This window comes from Podarcis melisellensis (assembly GCF_964234715.1).
Source record: "Podarcis melisellensis genome assembly, chromosome: 16".
NCBI lineage: Eukaryota > Metazoa > Chordata > Lepidosauria > Squamata > Lacertidae > Podarcis > Podarcis melisellensis.
In genome coordinates this window covers 39,382,752-39,406,217 of record NC_138533.1, presented here as the reverse complement: position 1 = coordinate 39,406,217, position 23,466 = coordinate 39,382,752, and the positions used below count along the sequence as shown (strand labels likewise).

The following is a 23,466-nucleotide window of genomic DNA, read 5'->3' as shown; positions in this document are numbered from 1 at the left end:
TGGCAGTGTAGAACATGCCCACTGGCAAATCTCAGTTATTTGTTTTTTAAAAATGACTGTTTTAGTACTTAAGATTGTGGAGGGGAGAGTCTCAGCAGAATTTTCAGTGATTAGTGGGTGGGACCAGTGCTCATTATAACTCTTTGCCTCTCCTCTGTGATTGACAGAAGGTTAATTTGGTTTCAAGTCACATCATATATATAATTTCATTGTGAGTTGAAATAATTCATTTTCTTGGTGCAGAATTTGCATTTCACTGAAACAGATTTCCTTTTTAATTGTCTAAGCCCTTCTTGTGGCTACTCCGGCACATGAGAGTGTGTTTGTTCAGATTTTGGGAATAACGTGCTATATACTCAGTGGCATAGTGCTACCCGTGCCCACGGCAAGAGCTTGGGTGCCCCCCCCCCAAAAAAAACAGGGATGGAGGTAAACTGGGAGATGAATCCTCCACCTGGCTCCATCAAGAGGAGACTTATGACCTATGAAGCTGCCATGCCTCAATCCTGCATTCCCCAACCCTGTGCTCTCCGGGTGTTACTGGACTATAACTCCTGCCAGCTGCACCTAGCATGGCCCAGTGGCCAAGGAGGATGTGCCTCCTTACAGATTAAAAAAAACACAAACATGTTCAGACAGAAAGTCCTTCTCTCTGACTTCCTAGTTTTCTGTTTCGTTTTTTAAATGCATGGGGGTTATTCAAACCATAACCCATCTACCTGTGTGGTGTGGCAGTACATCCCAGGAGAAGCTGTGCCATTTGGTCTGCCTGGCTTCCACTCGACTCATTTTCAAACTTTCACTCTGAAACTTTGAGAGGAAATCCCCTGTGCAAGTTGCTTTCTCTAGCTTGTGCTGGCCTCAACTTGCACAGCAGACAGGGAGAACTTGTCGTGCTGACCCTGAAAAAATTGGGACATTCTGCAGCTTCCCAACTCATGACTAGTGTTCAACTCCGAAGGCCCTGGTTGCATTACTCATCTGGAAGCAGCCCAAGTATGGCCATAATTTTGATGAATGATTCATAAGCCAAGTGTTAGTCATGTCTGAGGAGGTAGCTGCTTAAGGTGGCCTTGAGGGCACTTTGTTCCTTCTCCTTAAGTGAGAAGGCCCAGAGAAGTCACTGAGGATGTTTCCCCAGAAGGGCTTCAGTCTCATTCACACATTGGGTTGGTCTGGGCTTTGTTGTTTTGAAGACGCAAGAATCACACGGCTGCTCCACCTCCCCTAGGGCTGTCTTATTTTGACTTGCAGTGACACTCCAGCAGCAGTTCTGGCGGGTGTTTTAATAGCCAATATGTTTTGAAGTGGCAGTGCCAGAGATTGAACATGTAGTCTTTAGACATGCAAAATATCTTTCTGGGGGGAGGCAAGGAGGAGACAGCTCTCTCTCTCTCTCTCTCTCTCTCTCTCTCAAAAACCAACAGAAACAGAGCTTTACTGTACAGGTTGGTGTTCTCCACAGTCTCTGAATTCTGTTGTAGTACATGAAAGGAATTCAGCATTGAGTTGTCTGTGTTGAAAATACCACAAGTCTCTCTGTTGGTTTTGCTGCAACAAACTAACATAGCTGCCCACCTGGAAATTAGGGAAATAGATCCTGGGTATGTGTGTGTGCATATTTTTAAAGTTACTGGACTGTATTTATTGACCTTACCGTTTTTTTGTGGTTTTCCAATGATGTTTTCTTTATAGCTTTGTTGTTTTCTGTCTGAATAATTAAACGGATAGAAAGGAGAGAAGTGGGGAGAGTCTTGTAAGAGTGGGTGGGTGTCAACAAACCCTTCTGCAGTATTGAAACAAAGTAATTACTGTATTTTTCGCTCTATAAGACGCACCAGACCATAAGACGCACCTAGTTTTTGGAGGAGGAAAACAAGAAAAAAAATACTCTGAATCCCAGAAGCCAGAACAGCAAGAGGGATTGCTGTTCTTGCTGTTCTGGCTCTTCTGGGATAGCTGCACAGCCTGCATTCGCTCCATAAGACGCATACACATTTCCCCTTACTTTTTAGGAGGGAGAAAGTACCGTATTTTTCGCTCTATAACACGCACCCGACCATAACACGCACGTAGTTTTTAGAGGAGGAAAATCCGTAGGCATGCCACCCGTAGGCATTCCCTCCATAACACGCACAGACATTTCCCCTTACTTTCTAGGAGGAAAAAAGTGAGTGTTATGGTGCAAAAAATACGGTACGTCTTATAGAGTGAAAAATACGGTAGATAAATTTCCCGAACATCGTCGGGATATGTGGGGGGAGGGAATAGATCCACTATCAAGACTAGATTCAAGGCTCACCCTGAGCAGCTGTTCTATCTTGTTCCAGGTGAAAGTGAGTTTTAATTCTTGAATTGCTGCACCATTTGCTTTCTCTAGGGACCCAAATAACAACCCCTTTATGAAATTTGTTGTTGTTGTTGTTGTTTAAAAAATTGTACACTTTGCCCATTCAGCCGCATTCTCTGGGTGGTTCACAGTTTAAAATCATTAAATATAAATGCAGCAGTTAACATCTGTATCCAGCTAAGTTCTAATTAGAGTAGACCCACTGAAATTAATGGGCCTGCATTAATTAAATTTGTTAACAAATTAATTAAATGGGTGTACTCTGAGTAGGGCTAGCATTGGATCCAACCCTGTGTATGGCCAAATGTGGTTTCAGGCTAGGCTAGGCTTTCTGATACATCTTTGTCCTGATGCTTAGGTGTTTATTGGTCAAAAGAACATACATAAAGTATATCCCAGCTCAATGAAGTCTTTGGTCCATCATTATAGTTGTTGTTGCTATTATTGTTTATTATTATTTATACTTGTTGGTTGCTTGTTACCCAAAGGTCTCTAAGAGACTTTCAACACATTTAAAAACACTACTATAAATTCACTATGCCATATAACAAACCTCAGAATACCATGGAAGAGCCAGGGCTCAGTTGCGGAGCATCCACATTGCATGTTGAAGGTCCCAGGTTCATTCTCTGGAATCTCCAGGTGGGGCTGGGAAGGTCCCCTCGCTGCCCAGGCCCCCATCCCAAATTCCACAGCAGAGGCTCTCATGAGAGAGTAGAGATGTGAAGGCCCTGGAAAGAATTCAATCTCCACTGCCCCAAAATCTCCCTCTGCACCCCTCCCCCCAAATGAAGGAAGATTGGGGGGGTGCTTTGGGGATGGGTGGGATTATGCAATATTTTCTTTTGGAATGGTGAGCAGAATCTTAAGGCAAGGTGTCCAAATGATTTCTAGAACTATACAGCAGGGAGACCTTTATGTAAGACTGTGCACAGTATCAGATAATTACAGAGCATTACTGAGGGTACAACTCTCAAATGCAAGCGCAAAATGCAATGTCTGCAATGTCTGCCACTGTCACAAGGGGAGGAAAGTTTCTTCTAGAAAAACCAGGGGTGGGAAGCTTGACAATTTCTGTAAATTTTACATCTCTACGTGGAGAGTAAGAAAGCTTTTCTCAAGACTTGCAATGGTGCAGGGCAGGCTATAGGTACAGAATGCCAAAGTGAGTTTGAGAACTGCATCAAGGATTTGAGACCATAGGGGAGCTGCAAATGTGTCTCGACAATTAGCCGCTCCCCTTCTGCCAGCTATTAAAGGCAAGATGTGGCCTGCTCCCTCGCAAGACTCTTTCCTCCTATGGCACTGGAGCACTTGGAGGCATGCACTCCTCCAAATGGGATCATGGGTCTGCTCCCAGTGGTGGAGGCGACCGAGTCTTTGTCAGCAGGACAGAGGTCATCCCCCATGGCTCCTCCTCCTCTCTTTGGCCATTGCTAGGGAATCTCACAGCTCCCTGGCTGGTGGCAGAATAGGGAGCCAGCAGGACAGTCTCCCCTTCTGTGCCCTTGAAAGGTGTAGAAGCAGGGCACCCATCCTCCCTCTCAACCCCAGCCCTAAGGCAACTGGGATTGTGGGGTCACATCACCCTCAAACCCTGAGGAGCTGCTGCCAGTCGATGGATCAATGACCCAATCTAGTATAAGGCAGATTCCTATGTTCCTAAGCATGCTCTGCTCGGGCTGAGTCCTGCTGCTTCCTTCTGGGGGAAACTGCTCTTTAGCGCTCAGTTAGAGCAAATGACAATTCAGGTTTCTCATGAATTGCCTTTTGTTCCATTCAGTTGCTGAAGAGCAGGTTTTGCCTTGCAGGGCAAGGGGAAAGCCCCTCAGACCTGTGCCTAGAATGCGTGGGTCAAGCAGAAAACCACTTTGACCTGTGCTTTCTATGCACAGAAGTGTGGATCTTTGTCAACTCTGCTTCCTGAGAGTCTTTTAAAACTGGAAATGCTGAGCACCGATTGTGTGGAACCTTCTGGATGCAAAGCTTGTTCTTCACCACTGAGCTGTGGAGGTTGCTCTGTCCTTTGCAGCCACACTCCCCACATCCCCGGCCAACCCCCTGAGTTCCCATGTGTGCGACGTGAACATTTTCTTCCACAATAAAGTGAGTAATAGCCTGCCCCCCCCAGCTTGCTACTCTCTGCTGTGTCGCACATGGGGCTTCAGAGGAGTTACGTTGCAAATTGCTTGTTTCTGAACAAGCTTGCTTTTGAACAGTGTATTCTTAGTTCTGCAGTGATTCAGGCAGGCAGCACCTTGGGGAAGAAAGTAGCAGCGAATGGAGAGGAGAAGCATCTCAGGTGATGGTGGAAGGCTGTGGGTGGGCAGTGGAGCAAGTGGGCCTTTGGCACTGACGTTTGGAGTTGTGGGGACTTAGCGTGCCTTCAGCTCCCTGGGAGCCAAAGATCATAAGCAGTACAGGGTGCCTTGCTGTCAGCACTCCATAATTATGATATGCTAGCCCACGCTGTGATTTACACTTCAAATTTCCTTTTTCTTTTCAGCCACTCTACAACCAACCCTCAGACACAAGGCAATACCATGAGAACATTAAAATGTAAGTACATGGCAATAAAGTCCTCTTCCATCTCTTTCTCTCTACCCCCTCCCCGCCTTCCTTTCAAAGGTCTGTGCATTAGTGAGATTAAGGCAGGGGGAGAAAGAGATTTTTTGCCCTTCCTGCCTCAAATCTCTTCATGCGCAGCCGAGACAGAAAAGCAGGAGGGGGCATCTCTCCTGTTTGCCCTCGTGCTGCGTTTCCTGCTTTTGAGGCTTGAAGCAGCAAAATGTCCTAAGTGGTTTGTCATTTGGAGTCAGCGGAGAGATGGAGCAGGGGTGGCTAGAGTGTTGTGGGTAATTGCTGTGGAAGGTGAGGGTGGGGTGAGAGAGGAAAGCAGGAAGGGGTGTGATGAGAAGGGAATTGGGGGACGTTTGTGTGCCTGTGTTTGGATGGGAGATTTGAAACGACCTAAAGATTCGTGGCAATTTTTCACCATCCCTGAGCAGTTCAGCAAACAGGATTCTGCACTTGCACAGAGCTTGTTTGGGGTGTCTGTAAAGGATCCTGCACTAGCCATGGGAGCAAGGTGGCTTTGGTCAGCACAGCCAGAAGATTGGGCCGAGGGGAGTGAGGCCAGGTCCCTTGGTGCTCAGGTCGGAAATTCCAACCTGTCCCAGAAGTTATCCTGAAGTGAAGCCTTGCAACTTAAGTCTAGTTTCCTGTCCTTCCCCCAAAGAGAGCACAACCACAGTGTGTCATCTTACAGCAGATCAGGTGTGGGTTTTGAGGTGGTGTAGATCATCAGGCTTCCTCGACCTGGCCACGTCTGGATGTTTTGGACTAGAACTCCCATCATGCCTGATCTCTGGCCATGCTGGCTGGGGCTGATGAGAGTTGTTGTCCAACGAAGTCCACTGAGTGCCATGCTTTGGAAGACTGAGCCAAACTGTAGCGAAGGGTGTGTGTAAAAGAGAGAAACAGACAGACAGACAGAGAGGAGAGGAGGGGAGGGAGCTGGGAGCACTGTGCTTTATCTCTGTTGTTCTGGTTCCATCATTACATTAATAGTTTGGCTTTCCTGATACATATTTGGTGTTTGAAGCAAAGGAAAGGGTGGCACCTTCCATGTACAGAAGCTGACAGAACTGGCAAGTGACAGGAGAATACGCTCAGTCATACTGAGAGCAGCAGGCTGACATAGAGGCCACATGGCAGGCTGTGTGCGAGATGCATCTCTGTCTTGCTGCCACTGCCACCCCCCCCCCAACTTCTGCTGCTTGAGTCAGCTGCCTCGCTTTCCTTAACAGTTGTGCTGGCCCTTCTTTGGCTATAATGCTCCCTGGATCTGTTCATTATTGTGGGGACTTTTAATGGTCTCCCTGGTGTTTTGTTATTAGCTTTGGGTTGGGATGGCTGACTGAGTCCCAATATGTGTTTTTGGAAGGCTGGGAGTTGTTGGGTTGGATGCTGACATTCACACAGCAGTGGGCAGAAGGAGGTGGGGCATGATGGGAGAAGGACAACTGTGAGGGCCTTTCTTCCGCCTCATCTGGGGCGGCCTAGTAGGCTTATTGGCAACCTCCTGCATTTGTGGGTGCTGCAGGTTAATGTTACGCCACCAATAATAAGATCATACAATCCAGGAATTGATCCAGAATAAGCAAAACTATTTCTGCCATGCATCACCAGCTGGAGGAGGTGGGAGAGGTCTCCTGTTGTGGACCTACAGATTTCAAACCTCGCTGCAGCCAAGCCTGGAGAGGTGAGGTGAAGGAACAAACCAGCCCCCTGCCCAAGTTCTCTAGTTCCCAGGTTTTGAGTGCTTCCCCTTCAGGCGGTGTGTGTGAGAGACAGTATTGGAGTTCTTTTGGTGCATCAGATGCCATGCTGCCCAGGAGGCTCCCCTGCCAGAGCTGGCCAGGGTGGTCTTCAGTGTGGCATTGCATTTCCTATATTTATATTCTTCATGCCTTCCATCATAGATCCCAAGGTGGCATATACCAGGTACTGACCAGATCCACACCCACTTAGCCTTAGCAGGGTGGCGGCTCCTTATGCCTTCATGTCAGGGGTAGACAACCTAAGGTCTGTGGGCTGGATCCGGCCCAGTCGCCTTCTCAGTCCGGCCCACGGACGGTCCGGGAATCAGCGTGTTTTTACATGAGTAGAATGTGTCCTTTTATTTAAAATGCATCTCAGGGTTATTTGTGGGGCAGAGGAATTCATTCATCCCCCCCCAATATAATCCGGCCCACCACATGGTCTGAGGGACGGTGAAAAAGGTTGCTGACCCCTGCTTCATGCCATATCCTGGGACCCTGAGATACTGGTGCTGAGGCAGTGTGCATGCCCTTTCCCACCCCCACCCCCAGACCCTGATAGGTGCAGCTCAGGATTTAAAGGCCATTTGTCACAGTCCTTGCATGTTTCCTAGTGGCTCACCTCATTGGATAGCTTAAATGCGGTTCTTGTCAGCTGTGGGTAGCATTCAGGAACGCACTGAGGAGAACATGATGGCAATGTATATCCTCTGTGGTCCCCTCTGGAGGACTGTCCCTTGCCTGCCCAGCCACAGTGCAGCTAGAGGAGGGCGTGTAATGCTATCGCCCTAAGAACAGCCACAGCAGACTTGTATTGCTGCCCGGAGGCTGTCAGCCCAAGCCAGTGAGTGAGGAGATAAAATCGGAATGGACTGCTGGGTTGGCATTTGTGGCCCCGTGCAGCTGAGACTTGGCACAGCAAACCTGGAGGGGAACAAACACCAGAAGCTGCCTTATATCGAGTCAGCCCACAGGTCTGCCTGGCTCAGTATTTCCATACACTGGTTGGCAGCAGCTTTCTACCTGCCGTACCTGGAGTCGTACCTGGAGAAGTTAGGGCTTTCTGCATGGAAAGCAGATACTCTGCCATTGAGCCTAAGGCTGTAGTTGGACTGGGAAACAGCATTGAAGACTGCGAGAAGCCCTTGCCAGCCCCCAACCTCCTTTTGCCTCTTATCTTTGGCTTCTGCGGTCTCAGTGCTGCACAACTAACAAGGACTAGGAACTTCTCTCTCTGTGTGTTTAACTAAAATGAAAGAAACCATAGGGTTGTATCCAAATACGTTTTACTCAGTGAAGTTAGCCATCTCCACCAGTTTTAATGGGCATACTCTTGTGTATGGTTAATGTTACCCTCGGAAGGTAGCCCACCCCTGATTTAAGTCATGCAATCAATTCTGAGGCTGCCCAGGGATCCTTTGAGCCCAGAAACTCCTTGTCCCCCTATCTGTTCCCTCTCCTTCCATCTCTTCTCCCCTCCTTCCACTGCTACCAAGGTACGCCATTGTTGCATTTTTGTGGGCCTGGAGATGTGATGATGAGTCTCCATTCTGGTATGTCATTCTTAACAATTGGCCCCATAAGGCTGCCCTCTCTTCCTGTGCACAGTGTGCCCTTTTGATCCACGTAACCAATGCCTGGATGTTTAATGTTTCTGCCTTTTAACAGTGCACAGTTAAAATTAATTTCATGCCCCAGTTCATTCCTGCATCTGCAATTTCAGGAGCTTCTAAATCATTGCATTCAGCTCCCTGGGAGACCAAGATGCAGTGTGGCTTAAAGAGCTTCACTGTGACTTTGTACATTAGCTGTGGTGGTAACACAAGAAGCTGCCTTAATGTGAAATCTGGCCTCTAGTGAGTCCAGCCCAGCTTTGACACTGTTTTGACTTTCAGTGGCTCTCCCAGACCTTAGGCAGAGAGAGGCCTTTCCCTTCCTTATAGCAGAAATTGGGTTCAGGGGAATGCCTGCCTAAACAGGTATGTCTTTGGGAGCTGGCGGAATGCCAACTCTGATGGAGCCTCATCAGTATTGGCATCCTACCAGCTCCTGAAGACTCATCTGTTTAGGCAGGTGGTCCCCTGAGCTGATTTTATTGATCTAGCTGTTCTTTCCAAACTGTTGGGCTTTTTGATTGATAGCTTTATTGTATATTTTAATTAAGGATGTTTTGATTCCCCGGTGTACAGCTATTGTTAATTTTAATTATATCTTGATTTTAGAGTTGTAAACTGCTTTGAAGACATTTTTGGCATGTAGCCGGGGCAGTGTATAAATTAATAAACAAATAGCATGGGATCCTTTAGCACAAGGGTGGGAAACCCATGGCCCTCCACACATTGTCAGATTCCGGCTCATGTCATCCTGGATGAGGCTGATGGAAGTTAATGTCCAGCATATGAAGAGCCACCTGGCTTTGTATTGTCCCCACTGAGTGGCAGCTCCTCTCCTGGGCTTCAGGCAGGAGTCTCTCCCAGCCCCACCTGGAGATGCCAGTAGGGATTGAACCCGGGACCTTCTGCTTCCAAGGCAGGTGCTGCAATCCCACTGCTACCAACCCCTCCTTGGGCTATAGCTTCAAATGCCTTTAGCCTGGAGTGACCCTAATGAATCTGCACCGGTAAGAGCTGGGCTATAAAAGGATTGCATTTCTACTGTTTTCAATTATTAAAATCTTGCTTTTGGAGGCTCTCTCCTTCTTTGACCTTTTTGCCTTCTCTTCTCTGTAATACGCTCTGCTTCATGCTGAAGGTATGCAGCAAGTTGCCAAGGTGGCCACATACTTGCATAGTCTTCTTGGGTGCTTGATTCCCTTTCCCCTTTTAAACACAGCTGGCAACCTCCTCAATTAAAAATTCTCCCCACGTCCCTTTTCTGCTCCCCAGCATTCAGAGTTTCCCATTCCGTTATTGTGAGCTTGCAAGAAAGTGTTTGGATGAATTATTTAAATGCTTGAGAAGCATGTTGCTGGCCTTGGTGGTTTCCTTCTTCCTCAACCCCTGACTCCCAAATACTATGTACCATTCCCTCTCCCCTGCCCCACCTCAACCAAAGTGGATGAAGTACCAAGAACTGTGGCGAGCAAAGTATGAGTAGGAATATAGGAAGCTGTTTTACAACAGGTCCTTCTACCTGTCCCTCTAGCTGAGGGGTATTCAACCTGGTGCTTTTCAGATTTTGCTGAACTACATCTCCCACCATCCCTGGCATAGGGACATAGGAAGCTGCCTCATATGGAGTCCGATTCTTGGTCCACCTAGCTCAGTATTGTCTACACTGATTGGCAGTAGCTCTCCAGGGATTGAGAGGGGAGGCATTCCCAACTCTAGCGGGAGATGCCACGGATTGAACCTGGCACCTTCTGCTCGCAAAGCAGGTTCTCTTCCACAGAGCCACACCCTTTCCGCATATTCTGTGAGACCAACACAAAGGGCTGGAGGGAATTGGGAGCCCAGTAGTATCTGGGGAGAACCAGTTTGGCTTTGTGATCCTTCTTTAAACCAGAGATGCCAGGGGTTGATCCGGAGACCTTTTGCATGCAATATGCAAACTCCTGCCACTGAGTTGCAGAGCACCTCTGACACACATGTTGGTGACTTGTGGGAGGCGGTTGTTAGTTCACCACACCTCAGCCACTGTGGTGTCTCAGCTTAGTCTTCAGAGATTTCCTGCTGCAGCACAACAGCTTCTTCCAGAGTCCCAGTTAGGGGGAAACTCCTCTGCCACACAGCTAAAAGTAACGAAGTGTTTATGGTCTCCAGACACAAGACAAAGCTGAACACTGCTATCTACTATATGCAGATCTTCTGGTCTCTGTAGTAAAGATACATAGGTACAGAGAGATCCGTTAACACTGTCACCATGCTAGCTAACGCTGCTCTGTAAAACTCACAGCCTCTTCCCTGGACTCTCACAGATTCAGAGTCAGACCCTGACAGCAAACAGGGCAGCATCAGGACCCCCATGCATACAAGAACATAATGAAGGCAATGCCCTAGAGACCATTATACCTATCTCTGCATTCTTGAACCAAAGGGAAGGTGAATGACTTAGCAAGTCGTACACTCAAACTCTGCTCTGTTGCTGTGGTAACCCCGTGCAACTCAGAACGTCCAGCAGCTTGGGGGATGTGCTAACTCAAGACATGGACCAAGCACCCATGGATCACATTACACCACCAACACACATATAAATCTCTGAACTGAGAATTAAGCTTCTTCTCTAAAATGCAGACCAAACGAAATTACCCTCTGTTCCTGTTTACTGGGGTTGCCTCATTCCATCCAAACCCGCCAGCAGAAATCTCTTCCTAGACTGGAAGGGCAAGGGCAAGTGGGTCGCTCCTCTTCAGCCCCTGGGCATCTCCTTCTGTTTTATTTCTGCCATCTGAACCGCCGGCCCTACTTGGTCCCCTTCTTTCCGTTCCCCTTTGCCAAGCTCTCTGCTGATGTTGATCCTGGCTTTTGGATGAGTCAAAAGGCTTCCTGTGTAATGTAATACCTGCGATAAAAGTTTGTGACCACCTAACAGACATGCTTTTGTCTCTCTCTTGGCTCCAGCTTTGTCTCAGGAAAGCTGGCCTCTCTTATATCTCCGCTGCCTTCATCTCTCTCCTTTCCCCCGCCAGCCACTCCCTGGCTTTGGGGTTTTTAATCTACGTGCAGCATACATTTACACTATATACTGAAGCTGTTAACCCCCCTGGAGGCTGGCCAGAGATATTCAGGTGGCTGTGGGCCAGGGAATACAAAACACCAAACTTCTTTCACAGACTCCCTTTCCAAAGAGCTTGGAACTGTGCCTGATGAGAGCGTTAAGGTGGAATTGTTCTCTTTGCCCAGTGGCTTTTAAGAAGAGGGAATAAACTTTGCTTATGCTGGTTGTTGACCCTATAGACGTTTCACGTAGAAGCTAGTACTCCTTAGGAAGGCAAGTAGGTGGACCTGCAACCCTACAGATATTGTTGGAAGGCTGCAGGATCCCTATCTCTGATGTAAGGCACTCCAAAGTTTGAACCAGGCGCTAACCCAGAATTGTGCTTGCCCAGGACCCTCTTTTTCGGCTGTGAAGGCAATTGGGTGTGCAGCATCAGCTGGGCAAGCAGCATGTCCAGCCCAAGTCCAAGTAGGAAGAGCCTGGTCATGCTGCGTTGGCCAAAGCTAGTCCCCTTGCCCCACTGCAAATAAACCTAATTTCCCTTGTTTTGCTCTCAGCCACCAGTTCCTTCCTCTTCATATATTGCCTTTTGAATTTTAGATTGTAAGTGTCTTGATGCAGAGACCTCCCCTGTTACATTTTTGGAAATGGTACCAAATGAACTTGTAAATTTTTTTAAATGAAAGTCAGCTCTGAACCCTGCAGCTATCTTTTCATGCAGACAGCTTCCCATGGCAAAAGGGACAGCTGACATTTAAAAAGGCAAAGGAACAACAACCCTGCTACTTTTTATATGTAAGTACCCCTCAAGGTCTGGAGGATTTTTTTACAATTTATTTTTAATAAAGAAGAGCCCGTTAGAGCCAAAATTGTAACCTCTGCATTGCTTACGAAGGTGAGCTTCTGTGTGCTTAGCTTGGCCCCACCCTCTGGGACTCCCCAGTGCTTCTGCCATCTCTGATTTTCCTTCCCTTTTAATCAGTGTAAACAGTTAGAAGATCCTTGCTGGGGAGGTGATGGCGTGTTGCAGTTCTGACCTTTCTAAAGTGCTGTTTGCAGTCGCTGAGCGCCTCTCCCACTGGTGTGTGTCGGTTCTTTACCTTCTGCCGGCTGCGCTGCAGAAATTCTGCAGCCTCGCTCACTTGCTATGCCTCAGGGACCGCGACATGTGCTTCCTCCGATACATGGCCCGAATTAACCTTCTCGCAAACGGTTTCTAAGTAACGGCAGTGGCACGTATTGAGGACTGGCTGCGAAGCACAGCAGTGCTCACAGGAGCCTTTTGAAGCGGAGTGGGATCCGCAGAGTGCCCCCTCCCTCGCACAAGGCGTGGTGGGGTGCAGAAGGTAAGGAAACCAAGGCAGCCCAGCCCCTTTGTAAACGCTTTGCAGCTTTCAAAACTCTTTGCTGCCTTTGCAAATGCATAGAGCCAGCTCAGCCTCGCTCACTCCTCCATATTAACCTCCTTGGGGGTCCAGCAAAACTGAATAATTGAGGCAGGTATTGTAAAGCATCTCTGTTCTTTCAAGCCCTTTTGATGTGCTTGGAGTCTCTGTGTTATGGCTTCCTGGTCTCCTGCATTGCTCTTGGATTGGGCCAGCTGTTCCCAAGGCTTTTGAAAAAGATTGTTATTGACTATTTCAGCTGTCTTGCCCAGAAGGGAGAAGGTGAGGCTGCTGGGATGGTCTTCTACTCCCTCTCCTGCTGTCTTTCTCTCTCTGCCCCCTCCCCACTTTTGGAGCTGCTCCCTTGTGCATGTAAAGAGCACCAGAAACCCTTCTCCTTAACCTCAGGGGTTTGATTTCTGGTGTGGTACCTTTAGCACACGTGGGAAGGCCCTTCACAGGTGACTTACCACCGTCCTTAATGAGGGCAGAACAGGAGGAGCTCACCCTTGCTGTTGCCTCATTGCACCGAGTGCTTAATTGGGTTGTTGCTTTGTGGTTTTTGCACAATTCCAACGGGGTTTTCTTATTCATCTTATGTATTACTGCATTTATATCCCACCTTTTTGCCAAGGAGCTCAAAGGGGTGTACCTGACTCTCTCCTCCTTCACTTTATATGTGTTTTATAGGTTGTATGCACTATATTTTATGTGTGTGTATAATATATTAATAATTAATAGTAGTAATGCAAATTTGTGGTGTAGAGGTACACAGCAGATCCTTTAAAACCATAGTGTAGATGTACACTTCTATTGTAGCTGCTCAATGAAGTTCCTGCAAAAAGAGCTTCATTCAAATAGCCTTTTGTACTCTGTTGGGTTCAGCTATCCATCAACATGTTGTGAACTGCCCTGAGATCTACGGATGAAGCGTGGTATACAAATTTAATAAATAATAAAAATAATAACACTGAAGTTGTGCTGGGAAATTTTCTTCAGGTTGTCTGTAATTCCAAAGGACTTGTGTTTTTCCCCACCTTCGTGTGAACCGTCTATATAAGCAGTTTGCATGTGACAGGTACCTGTAGGTGCTCAGTTAAACTTCTGCAGCTGTTTAAAACGTGGGCCAGAGAAAGTGCTGCTGGAACCTTCTCTGCATGGTTTGGAAGCATGTAAGTGCCTCTTGAGGATCATGCCATGGAGAAAACTCATTGTGAACAATTACTTTGCAGACTGATGCTAGAACTGTGTGTGTGTGTGTGAGAGAGAGAGAGATGGAGAGGGAAAAGGAGAGAGAGGCACTTTAACAAAATCTTACCTTTTCTTCTCCTACGCAGAAACCAGGCAATGCGGAAGAAGTTGATCCTATACTTCAAGAGGAGAAATCATGCTCGCAAGCAGTGGGTAAGTGATCCCCCATTGGCTTCTGTGGGACTCCTTTGAAAAACAAACATATCCAGGATGGAGTTACATAGTCTATTGGTCATAGTCATGTATGCAGATCCTGGAGGATGCAGCTTCACCCCCACTGTGGCATCTGCAGGGGAGAAGAGTGCTTAGGAAAGAAAAGTTGATTCCTGGGGAAGGAAGCCTGATGCAGAGCAGGTCAGAGGAAGTAGATGGAGAGGGCAAGGGGAAATGGACAGGTAGAGAAAGCAGGTGGAGGGGAGTTTTGCTTTTTTGAAATAACCAGACTGTATTTAAGTTAAGTGTTTAAGGAAAGGGCATAGCTAAAACTGTAAGGAGTTGGTGCTGTAAATGAGCACTGCTACCCGGAGAATAAAGTGGGGCCATTAGGTCAACAATCCATGCAAATGATTCCTCCCCATTTTCTGTTTACACTGCTAGTTTGTGGGGAGGCACCCTCCTTGGCGAGCTACCCGGAACCTTGTTCGTGTTCTGGATTCAGCGCCCCCTTGAGGAACCGAAGGGAATCCAGGCCGTGCAATAACAGCCTGTGTGATTGGCAGGCAACATGATGTCTTTGGATTGGTCATCCCTGGGTTAAATTGCAGGGGGGTTGCCTGGTCAGCTGAGTAGGACCCTTTGCCGCCTGTGCTTAAGGCCCCAGCTGCCACCTGAGTTCCTTCGGCTTTCAGTTTCTCCGAACCCTTCAAGCCATCGGTGGCTCCTGGCCACAGTAGGTATGCTCTGCCTCCACTGTTGCACTATGCCTCTGAATGCCAGTTTCTGGGAATCACAAGAGGAGAAAGCACTGTTGTACTGAGTTTCCTCTTGCAGGCTTCCGATAGGCATCTGGTTGGCCATTGTAAGAATTGGATGCTGGGCTGGATGAGCTTTTAACCTGATGCAGTAGGACTTTTCTTGTGTTCTTAAGCCTAGATCTGGGTACTGCTTCTGAAGAATCTGGCCAGGTCCTTGCAGCCTTTTACTCATAGATCCTAGCAGTACTGACTGAGTCATGCCAGTATCTTAAATGTTTTGACAAGATGCATAACTGGGGTCTGTTCCACTTTCTGCCGCTACTTCTAAAGCTCTTTGGAAGTTATTTTGAAATCATCATTCTAAAGGGATTACAGTTCAGAGCTTAACTAGTTAGCAGAGGAGATGCTGTTTGGCTGGAACACTCCTTTTGTCAGATGGATGCTTGGTGTTTCAAGGTACTGAGCTAAACAGAAGCTAAAGTGACTGAATCCTCCGCCGGATTAATTGGGAGCTCAAACTTGAATCTCTTTATATTTCTCTTCCTGGCTGAGCATCAAGCACAGCTGAAGCAGAGCAGCACTTGGTTCTTGGCTGGATCTAGACCTGTTTCAATAAGCCAATAAGCTGTTGCTAAAATGAAAGGGTTGACTTTGTTTTGCAAAGAAACCACCCCTCTTTCAAATACAGGCACTTTATCACTAGGGCTATGAAGCAGAGAAATGACCAAGTGCTGCTTGTTTCATTTTGGACAGGCCAAACTTTCCTACCTGGGCATTTGGGGCTGTAGTGACTAATCCTGCCCTGTGCTGCTCTGTGAGTTGCTGTCAATCTGGTCTTTGTTTCTTTATGGCAGGCAGAGAACCTGTGACCCTCCCAGGTGTTACTGGACTCCCAGTTCCCATCAGCTCCTGCTAACATGCGCAGTGGTCAGAGATGATGGGAGTTTTGAGACCGTTTTGATCTCCGTGTGGTTACACAGACAGCATACAAGTTGTGCCTTTGGCAAGGTGTTCTCTGGCGAACATCACAATGGAGTTTGCCCTGTGGGTCAGATTTTCCATAATATCCCCATGAGTGGACCCATACCTCTTCCCATTCTGCCACCCACAGATGTTTATCCACACCTTGCATAATAAGAACTCTGGCCAAAGGAATATAAGAAGTTAAGGGGAGCCTGCTAGATCAGACCAGTGGCCCATCTAGCCTTGTATCCTGCTCCATACAGTGAACCAGATGCCTGTGGGAAGCCCGCAAGCAAGACCTGAGTGCAGCAGTGCTCTCCTGCAGTTTCCAGCAATTGGCATTCAAAGCATATTGCTGTTGGCCATGAAAAAGGAGCAGGAAAATATGTGAGTGACAAGAAGCACCTAAGGAGAAAATGCCAATCTGCGTGCCCAGGCCATTGAGTGCTTGCCACATGGAAAGCTGTTTTATTTATTTGGCACAGACAGTAGAAATTGTGAAGGGAACAGAGGTCTCTCAGGAATGTAAGGCTTGAGCCACTCAAGGTTAAAAAGCAGCACCTCTATGGAAGCTGTGAGGGGAAGAATGGTCTCTCAGGAACATTGGCCTCAAACCATCCATGGATAAAGGTGAGGGGAATCAACTTGGAAACTTCCAGGCAGTCCTTAAGGATGGGCCTGTGCAGTGAAGACTGCAGTACAGAGGCTCAAGCTTGACAGGAAATGGCTGTGGCCTTCTCGTCAGATGGATTTCGCATGCTTTTCTTCACCGTTAGAGAGCTTTGGCCATGCTTTCGCGGTACACAATAGACCAGAGTAATTCCAGGAGGCCTAAGAGGATTACTGCAGGGACTCTCTGAACATTCTTGGTTCCTCCTTCCCCCCCTTCAGTCTTTTTGGGGCAGCAGTGGGGGGGGGAGCATGGAAGCCTGCCAGTTCATGCGGTTTTTAATGTGTGTCTTCCTCTTGGGTTCAGGACAATTGGCTCAGCCCCCCCCCCCAATGCCTCTTGCCAACTGCGTCATACTCCTGTTCACGTTTGAGTGTGTGTAAAGGGGGGGGGTAAAAGTTCCTGCTCTCATTCTATCTACTTAAGGAACTGTATTGGACAGCATTTTTGCAGACCTGTTGTCAAGAAACGACAAGCATTTCTATGTACTTCATTATTTATATGTTGTTCCTAGGACTTGCCGATCAGAAGGTCGGCGGTTCGAATCCCCACGACAGGGTGAGCTCCCGTTGCTCGATCCCTGCTCCTGCCCACCTAGCAGTTCGAAAGCACGTCAAAGTGCAAGTAGATAAATAGGTACCGCTCCAGCGGGAAGGTAAACGACGTTTCCGTGTGCTGCTCTGGTTCTCCAGAAGCGGCTTAGTCGTGCTGGTCACATGACTCAGAAGCTGTACACCGACTCTCGGCCAATAAAGTGAGATGAGTGCCGCAACCCCAGAGTCTGTCACGACTGGACCTGACGGTCAGGGGTCCCTTTACCTTTACCTTTTACCTGTTTTGTTTAATTGTGTGTGTGTTTTCTTAAAACCGCAGTGCTTTTCAAAACTACCAGGAACTTTTGCCACACTCATTTGTCTGCTGTGGAGACCCTTGGTGTCTTTTCCAGGACCCCACAGAGCGGTTTGGGAAATGTCCCAGGGTGAACACCCAGTTGTCACAATAATCTCGTTACAACTCAGGAACCTAGTTGCAACCTTTCCTCATAGGGAATTTGCTTCAAGCCCTTGATTATTTTCTGTCCCTTTTCCAGCCATACCATTTTTTAGTTTGACCACCATGATTTCTACTCTTCAGTGGAGAGCCTCCTGCAGATCAGGAAGTCCTCCTTATATCAGGAAGTCTGTTCCTCACAAAATAGGAACCAGATCCTTAATGCTGCGGCACCTTCTTGTTGGCATCTAAGCAACTCTCTTGTCTTTTCAGCACCTCCTGAAGACCTTTGGCTTCTGAAAAACCTCTTTCCTAGTTTCCATATGTACTGGAATTACTTTTGTATGTTTTAAGTGTTTTGTCATTTGTGTATTTGCTACCCCATGCTCTTTTGGGAGGAAGGGCGGCGTATAATTTATTATTATAATTGATCTTCTCCTTAAGGACCCCCTTGATAAGCTCTCAGGGATTTCCCGAAAGTCTGGGCTCAAAACCCATTTATATCCTCATTCATGCTTTTGTGGCAGCAGCTTTTAATCAGTTGGTTCAACTGAATAAAATCTCAAGCTCAAAGAGCAGGATTTGGGGCTCCCCCATCCTATCTGCCTAATGTACAATCATCTTTGTCTCAGGTGATTACCACCCTCGCCACATCCTGTTCCTCAGTGACTAGATGTTCCTAGACTGCACATTTCGTTAGCAACTTCCCCTCCTTCCAGAAGCATTTATCACCAGAACTTAAATGATAAAGATTTGTTTCATATACTGAGCACATGAGGAGATTGTTGTATGGCGTATCTTCCCTGCCATGTTCTTCAGTTTTGTGACTTTGCACTGAGAATCATTGTTAATTTCCCTCTGAGACCTTGCTGCTGAGGTGTGAGAAGGTATTTGAAATGGATTTCCAAGGGACCATTTTTTATCTCTCTCTCTCTCTCTCTCTCTCTCTCTCTCTCCCTCTCCCTCTCCCTCTCCCTCTCCCTCTCCCTCTCCCTCTCCCTCTCCCTCCCTCTCCCTCTCCCTCTCCCTCCCTCCCTCCCTCTCACCACAAAACCCACCATTTCAGGAACAGAAATTTTGCCAGCGCTATGACCAGCTTATGGAAGCCTGGGAAAAGAAAGTGGAGCGCATAGAAAACAACCCCCGGCGCCGAGCAAAGGAAAGTAAAGTACGTGAATATTATGAGAAGCAGTTTCCAGAGATCAGGAAACAGAGGGAACTCCAAGAGCGCATGCAGAGGTTAGTGGAGACGTGTTCAAGTGTGTGTTGGCCAGGAGCGCATTAAGACTCCTTTGGCACTGAAGATGGCATCTCAGTTTCTGGTGGAGAGGAATGTCTTGTGGTAAAAAGGGGCTTTTCCTCTAGCTCCTTGTGTGGAAAATGCTGGCCTCCAGGCAGCAGCCTCACTAAAATGGTTTGGGGAAGAAGTCCATGAGCAGAAATTTGCATAGAATTACAATATGCTATTAAGCACATAGATGTGAATTCAGAATGGAAATGTCAAAGAAGTCAAGCCAACTAATTTTTAGTCCAAATCACCTGAGATAATTTTTTTAGCTAATTTGCAACATGTCCCAGATGAACCCAAATCTGATTTTTCCCCAGTTTGTTTACTCCCAGTTACTTCCCTTTTAAAGCAACAACAAATAAATTGTTTCACCCCCAATAAATTTTATTAAAGTTTGAAAAGGGATACACAAAAGTTAGTATCAAATGCTCAATAAATTTCTCAGTCGACCCTGCACCAAACCATTTGGGTTCCCCTTCAGATACCACCACCACCTTGCCCCAAATCCTCTCTAGATAAAACAAATATATTAATTTCCTCTAATTAAAACCAGAGGGGGAAATATTATTGTATGGACATAAGAATTGCACTGCTGGATCAGGCCAAAGGCATCCTAAGCATCCTGTTCTCGCTAGAGCCAGCCAAATGCCTCTGGGAAGCCCACAGGGAGGAGCTCAGTGCAGGAGCCCTCCCAGCTCCCTCTAGTCCAGCCACTAGTTCTCAGAGGCATACTCTCTCTGTTGGAGGCCATGTGCACCCATCATAACTTGTGGCTCTTGATAGGTGTATTTCTGTGAATTTGTCTGATCTCCTTTCTGAAGCTGCCTAATTAGTGGGCATCTCTGCATCGTGTGGCAGTGAATTCTGTTGCCAAGGGTGATGTGGTCCTCAAGCACCTTGGCTGGGAAAGGTCTGATCCAGTTCCTGAAAGCTCAGGAATTTGGCTATCACTGGTTTAGCACAGAGACTGTAAAATGGTCTCAGTCCTCCAAACCCACACAGATGAGCCAATGTAGTCCAGACTGGCTTTCCAAGCACACCGCCTCCTTCATCCACTCAGTGGCTCCAGTTGCAATAGCTGGATCTGGATACATACTGTGGCATGTGCAAGACTTGTGGCCACAGCACAGGTGTCAGCTTGTGGCAGTGATTGTGCCATCACCTCTATATTGAAAAAGTCTCCGAAGCCAGTCCTCAGTGCTTGTTTTATCTGCATGGCAGCTCTCTGATTCTTTGACTGAGCTATCAGTAAAGTTTGCTCTTCTCTTGTTGTGTCCCGTGCCATGTGTACACACACACACACACACACACACACACACAAGTTCCACCTTTCCCAGCTTTGACCTCTCCACTCTTTGCGTGGCACTTGTTTCATCGCACGCAAGCAGCCACAGTAATTGTTAAGAAGATACATTGCCAAGTGCAAAATGGAGCATAAATCTTTCAGCGCTTTCTTTGCCGTTTCCCAGCAGGGTAGGACAGAGGGGCAGTGGCCTCTCCATGTCTGCGGCACGCAGCGAACACGAGGTGTCAGAAATTATTGATGGGCTCTCGGAACAAGAGGTGAGGCTGGGTCACCGTTTTCTTCTTCCTTTTGCGTTCTCTCCTTCTCTTCTCTTCTCTTCCTTTCCTCTGGGGAAACCAGTGCAGCCACAACAGACCTTGGCGTTGGAACTTACTGTTGACGCTGCTGCCAAATTGCATTAGCTTCAGCCCAAGCTGTGTTTAGCAAACACTGTCTTGTGTTGGGGAATGTGATGCCTTGATGTATTTGACAGGACCCTAAACAGGGACTTAGGGAGACTTCTCTCTCTCTCTCTCTCTCTCTCTCTCTCTCTCTCTCTCTCTCTCTCTCTCTCTCCCTCCCTCCCTCCCTCCCTCCCTCCCTCCCTCCCTCCCTCCTGGGTCTGTTAGCTTCTGTGGTGTCTGCCAGTTGATGCTACCTATCACTGCTGATGAGATTCAGTGACGCCATTCTAAAAGGGGGCTCCTGAATTGTTTCTTTGTCAGGTGCCCCTTCCTCTGAGATTCTGATGCTCCCTTGAACTCTGCTGGGCATCAGCAAGATAAAAATGTCAGAGTGTTAGTAGGTTGTGCCTTCCCTAGGTATTGTCATCAGAACATAAAAAGGCACTAGCAGATTGGAGCAAAGTTCTATCTAGCCCCAGTATCCTGAACACATAGAGGGTTCCAGAGAACCGTCATAACTGATACCCATTGACAGTCCTGTCTTCCCTAAGTGTGCCTAATGTGATAAATCCTATATAATGTATGTGCATTCTTAGGGAGAATTGTTTCATGCTGAAACAGCTGAGGCTCTACAGCAGCCTTCTCCAGCGTGGTGCCCTCTAGATGGTGTTGAACTATAATGCTCACCAGCCAGCACAGTCACTTACGACAGGAGTTGGAACCCATCAACATTGGGAGGGCATTAGGCTGGCCACCCCAGAGCAACAAACAATTGCCGGCCTAGACACACAGTCCATCCTCTAGCCCAGTGGTTCCCAATTAGGGGTCTGCAACAAGCACCCTATCCCTTTCCTCCCCCCCAACTATTTTTTGTCATTTTTGCATGGGGATATCACAAATTCTGTGGTCTGTTTTTTCGTATACCAAAAACCCTTTGCCTATTAGGGGCTACCCCACTTTTTGTTCAAAAATTGCTTTGCAGAGGTAACTACCATAAAGTTATCAAAATGTTCAGAAGTAGGGGTCCTTAGCCTGCCTTTTGAAAAATAGGGGGTCCTCAGCAATTAGTTAATTGGGAACCACTGCTCTAGCCCCTCCCCATCTGACCACTATAGCCCTCAGTTTCCCAGACACCATCCCTAGTTAGAGAGTCAGTAGTGTAGTGTTTAGAATATTGAATATGTCCAAGGAGACCCAGGTCCCAAGGCCAGGTGACCTAAAAGCTGAAGATGACTGCTCTAGAGTGACAATCCAGACAGCATCTTTCAGTTAATGCTGAAGCTTTTCCTTTTTGGAGAGAGAAGATGCAGTGGGTCTCTCTTGGTCGCAGCAGCAGCAGCTTTCCTCAGCACTGGCTGTAGTGCATCACTTCCTAGCTTCTCCCTGATGGCTTCCTTTCTTTCGTGCAGCACCTACACCAGTCTTCACCAACCTAGTGCCTACCAGGTGTTTTGTAATCCTGTGCTGATTGAGGCTGATGAGAGTTGTAGTCCGAAGCACCTGGAGGGCACCAGGTTGGCGAAGGTTGGTCTTTCGTTTCTTCATTCTTGGGTCAGTTTTCCTTTGGTGCTCTCAGTAAAACCTGCTTTCCTCTGCTTTCCCTGCCCAGAATCTGGAGAAACAGATGCGCCAGCTTGCTGTCATCCCTCCCATGCTGTACGATGCTGAGCAGCAACGCATCAAGTTCATTAACATGAATGGCCTCATGGACGACCCCATGAAGGTGTACAAAGATCGGCAGGTGATGAACATGTGGAGCGAGCAGGAGAAAGAAACCTTCCGAGAAAAGTGAGTCGTGTTGAGGAGGGGCCCATTCGTAGTCACATCTATTCATCTATTCTTTCTCTGGGCGGGGGGGGGGGGAGCCCGTTTCACGCCACCACTGCCAGCCCTTTGGTGGATGAGTCAGGCGGCAAACGAGAAGGCAGCTGGGGCTGGGGGGTGTGGGGAGGAGGACTACTTGCCCCCCTCGCAGTGTGCATAGGAATTCGTGGTTTTTTGTTTTTAAATATAGTCCAGCCCTCCACAAGTTCTGAGGGACAGTGCACTGGCCCCCTGCAGAAAAAGCTTGCTGACCCCTGACTTCTGCAGAGAAGGTGCTTTGCTGGGTAAACCCTGAACTTCTGCAGGTAGTGGAGCTACCGAAAGGGCTCCCTCTGCTGAAAGGATGAGCAGAAGGCAAAAACCCTGTAATAAATAAAACAGTACAATGGCCGTAGTTGTTTCCCACCATAAAACCCCTTACAGTTCTCAAGAGTTCCAGTCATTTTTGGGCACAAATATTGCACTGAATGCTAATGTTTTCCATATTTTTATATTACAAAATTTTATTACAAACTTTAAGTAGCCCATCTGCCCCCAACAAATTTGTTGATGCTTCTTTTCCATCTTCCAAGACACCACTGCTAACAGGCTGGAATGCTCCAAAAACAAAAAGAGGTGTCTGCATTTGTGTGCGTGCGTGTGTGGTTGGCTGTGCAGACTTGGGCCCTGCTCACTGCTGACACATGGTCCTCAGAGGATTGACCAACAGCAAATGTGGCTCTTGAACCCAAGAAATTAGCCACCCCGATATGGACTTACATGAAAACTATAGTATCAGGATAAAATGAATACATTGATTTTACATCAGTTATATGTCTTAATTGCCAAATACAGTAAACTAGTATACATCACTTAATATCATAATTTCAGTCCAGCTATATTTAGTACTATACCTGTTTATAGTCCGATGTGGAAAGACAATTTCTTAGTCACCAAAGTTATTCCACCTTCATCTAGAATGGCTGAGATCCTGCCACACGCCAGCATGACCAAGACGCTGAAACTAGGCCAGGAGTATGTAGATTAGAGCAGGGCTTATTTCTCACTGTCTGGAGTCACCAGGTGCCTCAGCAGCAGCCTGACTCAGACTGTCAAGTGCCAAGGCCCAGAGGAACTGGCTGTCAGCCCAGCAGGTGGAAACTGGGACCAGAGCAGGCAAAGCCA

General features: G+C 47.4%; 1 protein-coding gene across 19 annotated transcripts in view; it reads left to right on the top strand.

Moving 5' to 3' along the window:
* Positions 1 to 23,466, top strand: part of NCOR2 (nuclear receptor corepressor 2) — a 343,395-nt gene that overhangs the window by 155,864 nt on the left and 164,065 nt on the right. For 16 of the 19 annotated variants that reach the window (XM_081892748.1, XM_081892747.1, XM_081892746.1 and 13 more), the window contains exons 8-12: positions 4,857 to 4,909; positions 14,051 to 14,117; positions 18,568 to 18,740; positions 20,259 to 20,352; positions 22,088 to 22,266. In XM_081892748.1, coding sequence (XP_081748874.1) covers positions 4,857 to 4,909; positions 14,051 to 14,117; positions 18,568 to 18,740; positions 20,259 to 20,352; positions 22,088 to 22,266 — 566 coding nt within the window. The remainder of the gene's footprint in view (positions 1 to 4,856; positions 4,910 to 14,050; positions 14,118 to 18,567; positions 18,741 to 20,258; positions 20,353 to 22,087; positions 22,267 to 23,466) is intronic. The other 3 variants (XM_081892760.1, XM_081892767.1, XM_081892762.1) reach the window with 1 other exon arrangement.